Source organism: Carettochelys insculpta, chromosome 14, assembly GCF_033958435.1.
Source record: "Carettochelys insculpta isolate YL-2023 chromosome 14, ASM3395843v1, whole genome shotgun sequence".
Lineage (NCBI taxonomy): Eukaryota > Metazoa > Chordata > Testudines > Carettochelyidae > Carettochelys > Carettochelys insculpta.
Window position 1 is genome coordinate 34,889,862 of NC_134150.1, and position 16,201 is coordinate 34,906,062.

Sequence of the window (16,201 nt, forward strand, 5' to 3'; positions counted from 1 at the left end):
CGGGACTAACCGACGCGCCCGCCCCCCGCCCTAGGATACGCGCGGGGTGGGGCGGGGCCTGTGGGCGGTGACCAGAACTGAGGGACGGGTGTGTGGGGAGAGGGGAAGTTGTGGGAGGGGGGCTGGGAGGGAGGGAGTGTGAGGAGAGGGTAGAACAGAACTTGGGGTGGGGTAGGACTGGAGGGAGAGCTCGGTGGTTTGAGCGCTGACCTGCTAAAGCGGGGTTGTGAGCTCCATCCTTGAGGAGGTCATTTAGGGATTGGAGCAAATAGCTGCGAGGGATGGTGCTGGCTCCTGCCAAGAGGGCAGGGAGCTGGACTAGATGACCTCTCCAGGTCCCTTCCGGTTCTAGGTGATGTGTATATCCAATTATAATAAGAAGCTGGGGAATGGAAGCTATACAGGCAGGAAGGGAGGTGTATGGGGCATAAGAGAGGTCATGGGGGGAGGGGAGGTATATGGGATGAGAGGGGCTGTGGGGGGTTGAGTTGGCAGCCTCATGGGAGGCCTACCGCCTACCCCTGTGGCTGTGCTGCTAAGATCACTCTGGGGGCACATGAGGCACTGCCCAGCTCAAGGCACCAGGGCAGTCTTGGGGAAGAAACCTTGAGGGAATGAGCTAAGGGCCCACCATTCACCAGATTCCCTTTGGGACGTGATTTACTACATTTTTGTAATGTGCGATACTTTTGAGTGGATGTGTGCTCCATTTTGGAAATCACAGACATAGTTTGTAGATAGATCCATAGGGATCAGCAGTCCACTGCTTTAGGGTCAATGGAGTGAATATAGGAAAGGTTGAGTCCCTTCCTTAATAAAGTAAACTCTTTCATATCCAGCATTCTATTATCTGGAACTCTCAAATAACCAGCATTTTGACCATAAGTAAACTTTAGTTACATTTTCCATAAGTACAGTACAGTGACAGTAAATACAAATAAATACAACAAATACAGTATAAGGTTACGGTGCACGATACTACTGTTGTTGGTAAATAGTCTGCATAAATTTTTGTTTCTTTCTTCATATCTAATCTTGTTTTTCTTTGCTAGGTATGCCTCTCTATTATCCAGAATATCTGAATATCTGGCAACCGCCGGTCCCAAGGCTGCTGGATATGAAGGAGTTTACCGTATTGATGTGAAGGAGGTACGTGTAATGAAACTGAAGCTAACTGTGATATTTGGCAAATTTGCAGCCCTTCTGGTGATGAGCTTTGCAGGAGTGTGTAGAGAGGGCAGGGAGCCCTGCTCCTTTCATGTTGTGCCTTCTATGTGGAAGTGTCTTTATAATAGAGCTCAGATGCTATGATTACACTTACTTTGGAATTACCTGTCAAAATAGTAATAATGGTCTTAGTGTGATACAATCCAAACAAGATAATAGGTGAAAAGTTTAAATAGGGATTCTTGGTTTTGAGAAAGGAGGGACAGAGTGGAATGATAGTCAGTGTCTGTAACCAGGAACTGCATCTCTTAAATAGGGAGAGTTGCCATGTATTTTTTTCATTCAGAGATTTAAAGACCGGAAAAGACCACTATGTTTATGCAGTTCAACCTCCTGTACAATGTGAGCCATAGAACCTGACCCAATAATTTCTGCATCAAGCCTATAACTTCTGTTTGAGCTATAGCGTATCTTTTAGAACAGTGGTTCTCAAACTTTTGTACTGGTGACCCCTTTCACATAGCAAGCCTCTGAGTGCAATGCTGCTTATAAATTAAAAACAATGTTTATGTATTTAACACAGTTATGAATGCTGGAGATGAAGTGCAGCTTGGGGTGGAGACTGCTTGCAACCCCTCATAATAACCTTGCAACTCCCTGAGGCGAGAGAACCTATGTTTTAGAAAGACCTTCAGTCTTTATGTAAAAACGTAATACCATATCCTTAGAAAAATTGTTCCAATGTTTAATTTATTTTTGTCTTTTATTTCTCATCTGAATTGTCTATGTTCAGTTTCACTCAGGGCTGTTGATTTTTCATATTTCAGTGCAACATAATTATACCAATCTAATTTCCTAGTATAAACTAAGCCTAACTGCTCTTTTCAGGAGTTGACCTTTCTGCCTGTGTACTTGACCTGATGTGTATATAGTAACAGAGAGGTAGTCGTGTTAGTCTGTATTCTAACAAAACAAACCAGCAGTCATGTAGCACTTCAAAGACTAACAAAATAATTTATTAGATGATCAGCTTTTGTGGGGGCAAACCTATTTCTTTAGATCTGGAAATATGTCATTTCTAGTACAGCACTGATGGTTCTATAACACAGAGATAATAAAAAAAAATAAAAACTGATAAATCAAATACATAGGACTGAAAGTGGGGAGGGTGAAGGGTGGAGAGCAAAGTACTAGGTGTCCTGCCTGAGATCACTACCAATATCAAAGATGTATAATGGGCAAACTGGACAATCCCTTTGCCAAAGAATGAATGGACACAAAGCAGACATTAGGAATTTGAATATACATAAACCTCTGAGTGACTATTTCAGTGCAGTATCGGAGGGGTAGCCGTGTTAGTCTGGATCTGTAGCAGCAAAGGGTCCTGTGGCACCTTATAGACTAACAGAAAAGTTTTGAGCATGAGCTTTCGTGAGCACAGACTCACTTCATCAGATGCTGGTCTTGGAAATCTGCAGGGCCAGGTATAAATAAGCCAGAGCAAGCATGGGGAGTGGGCCATACTGTTAAAGATCTGAGAATATGCACTGAATAAAGAGCCTTTAACAGCAGATTACAAAGAGAAAGGTGTGAATTACAGTTTATGCTCCAATTTGTTGAGTCTTGGTCTTAATAAAGATAGCAATTACCTGATACATTACCTATGCATAGAGCTGGAAGGGATCTTGAGAGGTCATTGAGTCCACTCCCCTACACTCACAGCAGGACCTATCACCACCCCTGGCAGTCTTATTTATTTATTTTAAATGTACATGCCCCAGATCATCTCAAGGATTGAGCTCACAACCCTGGGTTTAGCAGGCTGGTGCTCAAGTCACTGACCTACCCTCCTCCCATGCACATTACAAAGACAGCTTCCCTATCTTTGATATTCATAGTGATCTCAGGCAGGACACTTAGTATTTCACTCCCCTCCTCTTGCACTCCCTCCTTTAAGTCTTATGTATCTGATTTGTCAGTTTTTATTTCACAGTTTTTGGGATCTCTGTGTTATAAAACTGTCAGTGCTGTACTGGAAATGGCATATCTCCAGATCTGAAGAAGTGGGTCTACCCTATGAAAGCTCATCACCTAATAAATTATTTTGTTAGTCTTTAAAGTGCTACGTGGCTGCTGGTTTGTTTGTGAAAGGTCTGTGTTGTATGCAGTGTTGTAGTAGCCCCAGCGGTTCCAGGATATTAGAGAGACAAGTTGGGAAGTAGTCTCAGAGAGGTAGTCATGTTAGTCTGTATCTTCACAAAAAAAGAAAGCAGTCCTGTAGCACCTTAAAGACTAACAATATTATTCATAAGGTGATCATCTTTTGTGGGCAAGACACACTTCTTCAGTCTTCAAGGTGCTACAGGACTGCTTTATTTTTTTTTGGTGAAGGTGAGAAGAATTATCTTTTATTGGACCAACAAATACTTAGCCAATAAAGTGTAATACCTCACCCATTTTGTCTCTCTCAAGATCTCTATTGGTCTCCAAACTGTAGTAGTTCCATTGAAGGAGACCTTCGTATTCCTCTGCATGACCCAGTTGCTGTAATAATATGATGGCAACTCTTTGCATATTCAACACAAGCCAATTTTAAATCATTCCTTCTAAGGCATTTAAATCACAGACTAAATAAGTGGGACACTATCTGTTGGAGGTTTTCTGATCAAATATTTTTAGACAAGTTTTGCAGGGAACACAGCATTTATTAACTATATGATAGTAAATGTACACAAATTATAAGACAATATACAGTAAACACTTTCATATCCAGCATTCTATTATCCAAAACTCTCACATAACTGACATTTTAACCATAAGTAAATTTTAACAAAACAAAACAGCAGTCATGTAGTACTTTAAAGACTAACAATGATTTATTAGGCGATGAGCTTTCCTAGGGCAGACCCACTTCTTCAGATGACTTCTGCAATGACTGCTGTTCTGTTAGAATACAGACTAACATGGCTACCTCTCTTTTACTATTCAATAAGTAAATTTTAGTTACATTTTCCATAAGTACAGTATAGTAAAAGGGAATACAAATACATACAGCAAATACAGTATATGTTACAGTGTACAATACTACTGTTGTTGGTAAATAAAGTACTCTGCATACATTTGTTTGCTTCTTAATACGTAATCTTGTTTTAGTGTTACACATTGCTAAGTATTCCACTCTATTATCCAGAATATTTGAATATCCATCAACCTCCCAATCCTGGAGCTGCCAGATTTGAAAGAGTTTACTGTACATAATTGGACACATTCTAGATTTGTTTATTGTTTCACAGGTAATATCCAATGTCTTACACCACAATATTTAATTATTGAACATATTTCTGTTTATGTAATACCACTTTACACGTAGTAACTATAATATCTAATGCCAGCCATTGCTGCTGTAGTTTAAAATAGATAGCAGCCGAGACTTTACAGAAAGCAATTGGTCACTATGGTTTTCAGGTACTAGCTGCTTCCTTCAGTTGTTCACCATTGGTTGGCTTCTCTTCCTTTTTGCATTTAATCCCAAGGAAACTGAAAATTTTCATTAGCATTAGATCAACTATCTCTTCCTCTTCTGAAGCCTAAAAAAATGACAAATATAAGGCCCACGTTTTCTACAGTTGTGTATAGATTGTTAGTTTAAACATATGGCATGAAGGTCTGGCTCTAGTGATGTAAATGGCAAACTACCACTGGGCCAAAATTACACTAAAATAATCTAAACAGAACAAAAATGGATTCAGGTGGATTATGCAGTATTTCACTGTTACTGAAAAAATATCCATCTTGTTGCAATATTCTGGGTAAAATTCTGACCTTGTGCTAGTCCATAGGAGTTTTGCCATGGACTTCAGTGGAACCAGGATTTCAATCTAAAGTTTATTCTGGATTTGATATAGGAGTATAAAGTAGAAATTACAGATAAAACTAAGATTAATACACAAAAGTAGGTAGCTCGATGCTTGTCTGACTAACATGCACAAGATGTTTTGAGAGTGTACGTATTTCTGTTGATAAAATGACTTAGAAATACCGGTTCTATGAATTGGAAAGAGCAGCGTAACTTTACAAAAGTTCAGATGTGTTTAGTAGAAATATATTGTGAACTCTTAATAGCCAGGATTTAAAAACGTGCTTTTGGGGGCACTGTGTGGGCAACCCAGCTGCCCTATGGACAGGAAGCGGAAGGATTACCTGCGGGAGAGAGCAGCTGTGGGCAGCAGTAGGCAGTTGCCTACCCTTCCCCACCCTTGAACTCAGCAAGTGGGCAGCCTGCTCCACTCTAACACACTGCTCCCTGCCAGCCCACTAAGCCCTGCTTCACAGTGGCAGCAGGAAGTGGTTTCTGTTCCCTGCCACCTACTGAGCAGAGGAGCTCAGCAGGCTGGGAGGGCACAGTGGAGCAGAGCTGACTGCTGCTTGCACTGCCCACATGATGAGTATGGGAGAGGGATGAAGGAAGACAACCCCTTGCTCCTGTTTCCTGCCATCGCTGTTGTAGGTAATCCTTGGCTTGGTTGGTCAGGGAGGGGGTAAAGGGACAGGATGGGGAAGGGGTGGGGCCCGCAGCACAGGGGTGTTTTTCTGAGCCCTGTGCTAGGGTCACGGTGGGGGAGCATTGCCCCAAGCCCTGCCTGCCTCCCAGGATGGCCCTGTTCACCAATATTTGTACAGGTTCTAGGGCAAAAAGACATCAGTTTAAGGCAGCAGGGCCAACAGCCACTCTGTGCCCCCCCACACCCTCCAGCTACATGGATTGGCGGAGCAGCACTATTGGCACTTCAAAAGGGGCCCAGGGCTCCATTTGCTGGAACTTTGAACACCCTGAAAAGGCCAGACCCGAGGGCAACTGCCCCCCTCCCTGCCCCCCCGCCCCCGTCAGCAGGCCTGGTTCAAGGCCTCTGTGTGCTACTGTAGTGTAAACATTAAATGAAACTGTTTAGATGAACGTACCTGGTAATGTTTCTGTTCCTCACTAAAAGCAACCAGAATCACTGAAATGAACAGATTGAGTACCACGAACGTCATGAAAATGATACAGGATCCAATTAAGAAAGAGCCCAAAACTGGATTATAGTCCAAGACCTGGCAAATAAGTTAAAATAAGGCATTTATGTTTTTTATTACAGCAATAAAAGGTTAGAAGTGGGATAACTTAATACCCTGAAAAGGACATCCATATTGGCAATCGAATATATTGCGTCTTCTCTCTCTAGGAGTGAGTTTTATGCAGAGATGTAACTACACATCAGAGTTAATGGAGCATGCTTTCATGCATCCATATATATTATGGGCCAAGCTTTCTTTATCTGTGTGCCTGTAAATTTAGTGATCATGAAGGTAGCAGCTTGACAGACCTGTAAATAAAAGGCTTCTGCTTATTTCTAGAACAAAACAGTGCAGATATGCGCCTGCATGAATTCCGTCTTTGGCCTCTTTGCTGAGGCTGGTAATTATGGATGTGGATGCTTGTCAAACAATGCCTGTTCTGATAACCACCAAACTGATTTAATCCAAAAAGTTTTATACATGGCCTCTTGGATGGTATTTGAACCTAGGTAAGCCAACTCTTTAGCCCATTGTCAGTTCTCTGAACCACCCACTGTAGTTCTGGCTTAGTTGTTCACATAGTTCCCAAAAATGCACAAGAAAAGCATGGGCTTTTGCACATGCTGTTATAAATGACTGTACCCACACATTTATCTGGTGCATTTAATATATATTTGAAAATGCCCTTGCTTGTGTGAAACAGGCTATTTTGGTTATTTTTTCCCCTTTTATCCTATGTGACATCTGCAAACACAACTGGGATTCATGCTTTCAGTACTTCAAGGAGATTTCTCACAGCAGCAAACATAACTAATGGTAGCAACTGTTTGCAGGCTTGGGCAAATATTTATTGATTGACAAATGTTTCATACAAGGACAGGATGGCATGAACAAGATAACTATGTAAAAGGTGAAGATTCACGGAGATTAGCACCAAACAATTTTTAAAGCTATAATATGACTACAGAGTAACCTTCAGTACAAATGAAGAGAAGCCTGTGAACAGGGCTGGATAAACCGTTTGTGGACCCGGCCCCAAACATATTTGTGGGTCCCCTTGCGGCAGTAGAACATGGCGTGGGGAGGTGAGTGTCCAGAGCAAGCGGCCAGCCAGAGGCAATGGAGCATGGCATGGCAGGGGTGACCCTTTTCTGCCCAGTCCAGTCCGACAGTACCATTTACTAACCAGCAGTTGCCAGACACATAGTGCCCACCTATCCCTGCACTACCAGCATGCCCCTTCCCCTCAAGAGAGGGCCCATGCCATGCCACACAGCCATCCATCCACTCAATTCCCCTCTGACTCCCTATGTCCAGAGCCTCCAACCCGCTATGCCCAATACTCCCCCACAAAAGCACAGTGCCCTCCACTCACAGCCTGACCACAACTGCCCAGAACCCCCACTCCTTAGTGCCCCAACATATCTTTCCCACCACCTCACAGTTCAGTGCCCCCCAAGACCCACTTCCCCACCCTCTGCCTCTCGGCTGAACTCATCAACCCTGCTAGGAGTCAAATGTGTATGTCAGACTGAGCCAGCAGTGTAGACAGGACTGGTACCAGGCAGGGAATCACTCCCACCTCTCAGGAGTGATGTCATCAGCCAGGCCAGAGCCCTGCTCCAGTCAGACTCCCTGAAGACCCATTTTCCTGGAGGGGCCCAGCCAAGCCCCCCACAACTGGCTGAGACCAGCAAGGCTTCTGCACCAGTTCTAGGCAGCTCTGCTCCAGTGAGATAAGCAGGGCCCCATAGGGTGGTGGGAAGCAGACACTGCCCAGAACCAGAAATGCACTAGGATCCAGATCCAGGGAGATGGGGACATAGAGGAGCAAACTGGTGGGTGGACTGAGATAAACAAGTGGTAGGTGGAAGAAGCCAGCAGGGTTTGGGGTACAGTGCAAGTGGAGCAGGCCAGAGGCCTTTCTGAGACTGGGCCTGGCTCCATGGAGGTACTGGTGCCACAGTAAACCTGGCACAGCCACGAATAATGAAAAGTGACAAATAGGAACTAGTTTAAAACACAAAGGAATTGGCTGTAAAAAAAGTTGTAACATGGAAGAATCTTTCTTGGGAGGTCAGGGAGTTAAAAATGTACTAAAAACTCACACACTAAATGTACCCTTCTGCAAACACAGTTCCCCTTGGAGAGAAAAAGGTGCACATATATTGAGTCTTGAAGAGAATGTTTGGTCAGCATTGCAGGGGGTCCACATATACTACTGATAGTAATTTCTGTTGTCTGACTGAACCATGCAATAAATTTGCATTGGCTAGGTGAGAAGGTGGCTGTTTAAAACTTGAGTACATTTCTTACTTCTTAGTGAAGTGTTCGGAGGAGTTTAAATAAAATGGAGACTTGAGTGTGAAATTATATTGCACACTAGTCCTCTTTCTTAAGAAAGTGCTCCCACATATAAAACAGGGAGCTGAGCTTTTAAAATCAGATACATGTCTAACGCTAACCAAAAAATCTCCTTTGTGCCGGCTGAGTGCAGTGAGCACTTCTTCCCTAATGGCACCAAATATTTAATGTTTCGTGAAAAACAAAGTAGTGGTATCTGTACTATTCAGATTTCAGTTCAGCAGGACAGAACGCCAGACTGGCTGGAGCAATGTTCTAGAAAGGGAAACCAGTCAAATGTAATGGTGTTGATTTCTCAAAATAGTTTCAAAGTGCCCTGCTGAGTTATTTATCTGCTGTTCTGCAGTTGTGTATACATTTCAGAACTGGCACTTTTTCTTCATTAATGAGATCGTCTGTTGTTTAAGAACCTCCACTAGTGCTGCCATTTCTATGAGAAATTAGCCACATAAGGCTTTTTTAATGATTAATTGAATGTCTTAAGTCCCACTCTCTTAACTCCACCAAAATGTGCGTTCTCCTTGCTATTCCCTTTTCACTCCTCAGCTCTTTGCTACTGTCTTGTTTTCTCCTCCTTAGGTAATGCCACGGCTACCCTGTAATCTTTCTGAAACAGGAAAAAGCACATATCACCACGCCTTTTGGTAAAGACAGAAATAATCATGTTATTCATATATCATAATCATGATCTAGCATTTTGTGCTCTAACTTTTCCAAATATTGGGACTGCTCAGGGCTAATTTGGTGTCAGGTCTACCTCCACATATTTGTGTTAAAATTAATATTTGAAGTATTTTTAAAATACAACTATTTTAGAGGTTAGTTTTTTCTGGTTTTGCACCTGAATATTTCTACAAGTCTGCTCTCTGCCTTGGCCGCTGTTGCCATTTTGTGAAGCACAGCCAATGTAGCATGGTACAGACAAGACACATGTTGTGCTTTCTCTCTACTCCCCCACCCCTGTCCTTTTTTTTCCCCCTTTCATGATTACTTTTCTTTAATTTAAAATAAATCACTTTGAGACCATATGGCTGCTCTTTATAGCCCTCATCTACCTCTCATTCAACTCAATGGAGAGACTAACTAGAGTCAAAGATGGATTGAGCCTAAATATAGAAAATCATAATATGATTTTGTGGTTCAAGTTTTCATTTTATTTATCTGCATATAAAAGCAACTTAGTTAGTTCCTGCCCCATGGAACTGTCACTCTATTTTTTGTGCTGTGTTTGTGCAACCTGCATAGGTCAAAAAATTAATCAGAAGACTCTGGTACCTCCTCATAATTGAAGATTCCCAGCTGAAGACTGACCATTGTCTCTGCTGAATCAAAAAGGGTTCTGTAAGAGTGCAACTTCCAACCAAACATCAAATTTGTCTGCAAGGGAAAGAAGGCAGATTTCATGTCATAAATGAAAGAGTTTGTTGTTCATTTAGTTAATAGCTTGTTGTGATCTGACATCATAGTTACATGGAACAGGCAAGAACCCAGGATCTGTGAGTTACTTCGCCTTCATGATTGGGGGTTAGGTCCTGATGAACATGCAGAGTAATGGGTCCATCAAACAAGTTATCTTACTCAAGTTCCTAAGACTTTCTTTATGTCAGTAACAGGAGTGTTTGCTAGAGAGAGAATGAGGGAACCAGATTTGGGGTGTAATTCAGCAGCAAGGAAACAAGTGGTTGATGATCATAACTGCAGTAAAATATTTTGTATTCATAGAAACTTGATTTTTCAGCAATGCTGGGCACCTGCAGCTCCTATTAGCTTCAAGTGGTTTTGCTCAGCACTTCTCAGTATGAGACCAGTGGTTCCCGTCTTCTAAAAGATCTCAAAATTCTTCCACAAACTATATACACAGAAATCATTTCCATCTACTACTGGACATGCAGCCATCTCTGGGGTATTTAATACACAACAATACTATAAAGCAGTATCTGTCTCCAATTAGTGTATTTGTTAATGAATGAAACTCCTAAGGGGTAGGGAATACATCTTCCTCTGTGCCTCTATTGTACCAAGTGCATTTTGGATGAGTGTAAATATAACACAATGTCAGGGGAGTTGTATTTTGGGATGCAGGAGATTTATTTAACAACAGCACTCCACCAACTCTGGTCCATACTATGCTGGGTGTTCAAACACTTAAAAAAAGGGAGTCTTGTTTTAAAGAATTTATAACATAAGTAGATGAAAGAAAGACTGGACTTGTTATGTCCAGTCTACAGTTAGGAACTGAGGCACAAAGGAATTAACTGACTTGGCCAAGGTCACACAAAAAGTCTGTTTGAGAGCGGGGAATTGAATCTTGGTCTGAGTCCCAGTTTGCTGCTTTAAGCACAAAATTGTCCTTTGAATTACTTCTTTGATCTGGATTTATTGCTGTTTTGCAGAAGTAGTTAGAATTACTACCTAATCTTTTTAGTGACAGACTGACTATATCTGTTCTATATCCACCTGCTCTCTACCTGGTAATGTACATAGAGTGTTTCAGATAAACCAGTAAATACACATAGGTAGTTATGATGCAGTGATTCTTTAACCTGATTGAATAAACTAGTATGTTTACATAATAATGAACTTTATTCCTGCATAACCAGCAACAGGCAGAAACCCAAACAAATCTCCCCTGTGTTTACTTTGCATGTCTCAGACCGCAGCATATCTGGTGCTGTCAGTCAGTCAGTCTCCCTTTTTCGGTTGTTCTGTAAGATCTTTACTCACCGAATATATATTTCTGCACTTTGCTTTTTGGCACACATATGCTATGAACAGGAAATCTATATTTTATCATCTTGTTTGTTTATTGGACTTCATTTCAGTTTGCAAAGGGCAAACAGGTAGATATTTTACCTTGTCACTCATGTATGCCAGAGAGTGGATCCTCCAGCAGCATATTGGAGCCCTCAAACTGCTTACCCAAGATCGAGGTGTACAGCTTTATTTCATTTTAAATTTCAGAGCCATGTGGTTTTCAATACTCAGAAATTATTAATTTTATATGCCACTACTAGATTGCAAATAATAGGAACCATAAATATACTCACAGCAATGGAGTAGGCAAGAAACATGATTAAAATAACAATGATGAATCCAGAGATGTCACCCCAAGCCCTTCTCAAGGTGGAGGTGATCATGTTTAGCTTAGGGTTAAGCCTTAGGAGATGCCACAATTTCACAGTAGACAGAAGCACTAGGAAAGCAAGTAGGTAGCCAAGAACTGCATCCGCTGTTGCTGTTTCATTGAAACTTACACACCTAAGAGAAAAGAAGATTAATAAACAATGCATGAAAAACTTTCAAACCATTTCTATGCCCCGCAATTAGTGAGCACACTGGTAGCACTACTCAGTCAGAGCTTGTCTTCTCTGCAAAGTTAATCCATGGTTTTTTTTCAGATGTTATCCTCCTGCCTCCTTGCAGCTAAGTCTCTTGTGCATAGTGATGTTTTACATCTGTGTTGGTTGGCCAATCTGAGGCAAAAGTTGGAGTACTTCTAATTGTCAGGCCAGGAATTTCTTACTCAGCAAATCTCTCAGGAACAGGGACCTGCTGCAAATACTCAGTTTGCTGTTGAGTATTGTAATGTGGTGCATAGGCCCTCTTTAAAGATTGGCAATGGCAGGGAAGGAGTTTACTATCTTGCTCTGACAAGAACCACAGTTTTCTAAGATTTGCAGGATAGCAGAGCTGGGCCAGCTATGGAGAACTAACTAACATCCATCAAATTCTTTGAGAAGAATGTGCTGCAGGGAGTTGGGTAATAAATCTAGCAGTGAAAGGGGGAAGGGTTTCCAGCAATAGGGCTAGAGCAGGATGGATTAGGGCTATACTGGGCTGAAGCAACCCATACTACATAGATGAGCTTGGAGAGATACTTGGTTCTGTTTGTGCTTTGGTGTTTAAAGGGGCAACACTTTCTGTACAGTTGTTAGTCTGTTTTGCAACAGAGCCTTCCACAAGGGTGTGTAAATTCTACCACAGTCTATTGTATTCTTTCCTGTTGTGGCTGGATGGTTGTTAGTTTCTGTCCTAGGAATTAGGGATGTGTGGCTTTGCTCTGGGCTCTTAAACAGTTGCCATGTACCTGCCTAGCAGGGCTACTAATATGGTGAGGGGGGAAGAGTAATGGAGGTAGTTGCCCCAGGTGTCCAGTGATTAAAAGGGCCCAAGGCTCCCAGCCATCACTGCTGCTACTGTGGCAGTTGGAGCCCTGGGCCATTTATATCACTGCTGGAGCCCACCCATGGTGCTGGCTGAGTGGTGCTGAGGGCTGGCTAGGGAAAGCACAGTGCTGAAGGCTGCCTGCCCCTAGCCAAACCTTCTGAGGGCCTGGAGCTGGGAGTCCCCACGTTGCCTAGGGCCCAGCGATGCCTGTTGGTAACTCTGCCACCCAGGTAGCTATCCTGAGATGTGGGAAACAGGTGGATATAGATACATATCTCTATCCCTGTATGAAATATATCTCAGATGTGGGGATATATAGGTCATATAGGGGTACACTTTCCAGCACCAGCAAGGCCCATCAGTTCTTCCCCGTCTTAGGGAAAGTGGTGCTAATGCCTGGTGCTCTTTAGTGTTTCCCCAGCTGTGCTAGCTTTAATTCCTATCACTGACATGCAGCCAACCATAAAAGGCTTACATGAATCACAGAATACAGCCATACAGCTTCACCTTCTCCAGCAGCGAAATGCAGCTACCCCTGGAGAGCACGTCTCTTGGGTAGCAGAGGTACTGGGAAACCAGAGGCACTAGCTAAGGCAGAGAAAGACCTTACTCATGCTTGTGATGCAGGTAGTAGCTGATGTCACGTGCCCCCAGGATTGTCCTCTTCACAAACACTGAGAGGGTGCTCCAGCTAATGAGTATAATGGCCAGCTCTAGCAGGTTCCACTTGCTGTGGAAATACCTCCATTTCAGGGCCCTCATGAGCTTTCCCTGTGAAAACAGGAGTTTCAATCTCAACAGCCCTTAGCAAGAATTTTGGCAGTGTGACTGTATACAGTGAACAGGGTAAATCATATACATCACTGCCATGTTATTTCAATAAACTCAGTTCCATTTGTTTCTGCTAAGGCTGCTGCTTCAGCCTCCAGCTCTGCCAGGAGCTACCAGCAGTTCAGTCCAACATTAGGGATTCAGAGGATTCCCTCTGCATCAGAAGAGACCTCTGCATATCTACTCAATCAGTCCTTATATGGTTCTCTATTGTTCTTCTTCCCAGGGTCAAGGAAGCAGGGAGTCTGCTGGCTTTTGTCTCATGTAGTAGAGGATGTTGGCTTTATTCTCTAAGGTTGCAGGTTAAATGCCATTGGCTGACAATCAGGTTCTGTTGGCTTTACACCAGCATGCCCTCTATTCAAGGGAAGTCCCCCTTTCCCTTTATGTATTAAAGGTACTGGATCTGATTTAGACCTCACACTGGCAGGAATGGTGGAACATTTTGTATAGCTGGGGTATTGAGAGCCATTGAACCAGCCTGTATATGATGGGAAGCACTCAAGGCAGATGCTACTGCTGCACCCAGCTGACATTGGTGCTGGAACTAGGCAAGGAGCAACACCAATGAAGTTGCTTCAGTGACACTGATGTAAAACCCTTGTAGTGGAGACCAGAATCAGATGCAGTGTGACTCATGGAAACTGACGCTTCTGCTCTGTCTTACCTGTGCTACCATGTAGTAGATGACAAATAGGAAATAAATCACTTCTGCCGCAACAACAAAGATGTGTAGCCCATCAGTGTAAGGGTACAGCCGGACGCTCTGAAGTTTGGCATGTGTGAAGAAGACCCCTGAAAAATAAAGCTGTGTTCAGCTCTGTTCTTTTGAAAGTCCTCCGTCTAAGTCTGTGGCTTGTTGTGTACCACTGTGCAAGAGCCTAAAGTGCTAGAATTGAAAGTGGGCTCTTACCTAATGCATTTGTTTCAAACATCAGGTTTATAATACAGAACAGGTTCACATTGGCATTATAGACAGTAAATTCAACAAACACTGCTCTTGTGAAGGTATCCAGCCAGACGTTGTTGAATAGATACTGGAGAATTCTGCCAAAGAGTGTACAAAAGAGAGAGTGGACAATCACTTTTAACTCATATACAGGTGCGTGGTGTTACACTAGGGGTATGAGTGTTCAGAAACGACATTCAGAAATGGGGAACAAGAGACAGGACTTTTAAAAGAACACCTGATGTGTAGGTCCAGACAGAGAGATTTCTCTGTCGACTATACTGCAGTTAGTCTAAGACTTTTACTCCTATTTTTGACTAGTACTGAAGTTAAGACAATGTCTGGTTCAATCATCTAGCCTGGCATTGCAAAAGTCAGGTTTCTGTGCATCTATTTCCAACACCATCTAATTTAGCTATAGACACATAGGTCCACTTGGGTTTCCAACACTAGACACTACTTCCTGTTGGAAATACACAGGTCCCTTTTCTGCCAACTTTTCTCCAACCCTTCGGCTCACAAGGCCTCCATATTCTCTTATTTCATTGCTAGATGCAATCTCTGTTGTTATTCACAGACATGGTAGTTTCAGACCTAAGGCTTATAATACAAAACAGGTTCACAGTGGCATTATAGACTGTAAATTCAACAAACACTGCTCTTGTGAAGGTATCCAGCCAGATTGTTTCCTGTAATGGAAAATTCACTTCTTCATCTCTAACCATGGGTAGAAGGTGGATATAATAATTGTCTGCAATTATCTGAAGAGCATAAACACTGAGGAGGGAGATGAAAAGCACAAGGTTCTCCACAAAAATTTTAGGAAGACTAATGGGATGAACAAGGATAAGGGAAGTTTTAGGCGGAAATATTGCTAAGAATGGTATCCAGTTAAACTATGTAATGATCTGTAAAGGAAAGAAGTAGAAAATATATTGATATAGATACTGAAAAGTAGACTAGATCAAATGCTGGGGTGTGCAGAAGAGGAAGTTGAACTGACTGGGCGGAAGCACTAGGTCTTTTCCAGCGCTGATTTTTTTATTGTATGGTACTTGCATGTATAAATCAAATCCATGTGGATGCACATCGTTCTAACATTAGACAAATGGCTCATGATCCTGGACTACACTCTGGTTAATATGTGATTAACACAAGGTGATAATCAAATCAAAACTGCAGTTGAGCAAAACCCAAACACAATAAAAGAGCTACCTGGTTGCATTCTTAGTATCAGTTCCTAAGTGAACCACGTATCCTCCTCCCCTATAGATGGCAAGTTTACCCCACACTGGATGCCCTCTTAGTTTGGACTGGCTCTGATATTGCCATGCAGAACTCAAGTCAGAAGAGTTATCAGAGGCTGAGTTATTCCAATGTTCCCCATAGTCAGTCGTGTCTTCTGCTTGGAGAGAATAGGGAGCATGGCATTCTTGGACCGAGTCTTGCAGTTTGGGAGCTATTGGGCAGGTGTCTCCTTTCACTCTCACTTGACGAATCCGGGCACTGCCTACCAGCTTGGAGTTGCCATCAGTAATGAAGCCTAAGAGAGAGAGGTAAAAGAGTCAGTGTTAACAATAGGGCAGGTGCAATGGTCATATAGTCTCAACTCTCATTCATTCCATCTCTGAAAGACTTTGTCTTATTATTGGATTCTGTTTCTTAAAA

The 16,201-nt window shown here is 42.5% G+C and overlaps 1 protein-coding gene across 1 annotated transcript in view; it reads right to left on the reverse strand.

The window, feature by feature from the left end:
• Positions 1 to 4,628: 4,628 nt before the first annotated feature.
• Positions 4,629 to 16,201, reverse strand: part of LOC142020892 (polycystin-1-like protein 2) — an 82,111-nt gene continuing 70,538 nt past the window's right edge. The window contains 8 exon segments of the mRNA XM_075009133.1: positions 4,629 to 4,754; positions 6,127 to 6,258; positions 9,862 to 9,963; positions 11,634 to 11,844; positions 13,364 to 13,524; positions 14,252 to 14,379; positions 14,498 to 14,631; positions 15,749 to 16,076. Of these exon segments, the coding sequence (XP_074865234.1) occupies positions 4,629 to 4,754; positions 6,127 to 6,258; positions 9,862 to 9,963; positions 11,634 to 11,844; positions 13,364 to 13,524; positions 14,252 to 14,379; positions 14,498 to 14,631; positions 15,749 to 16,076 (1,322 nt within the window).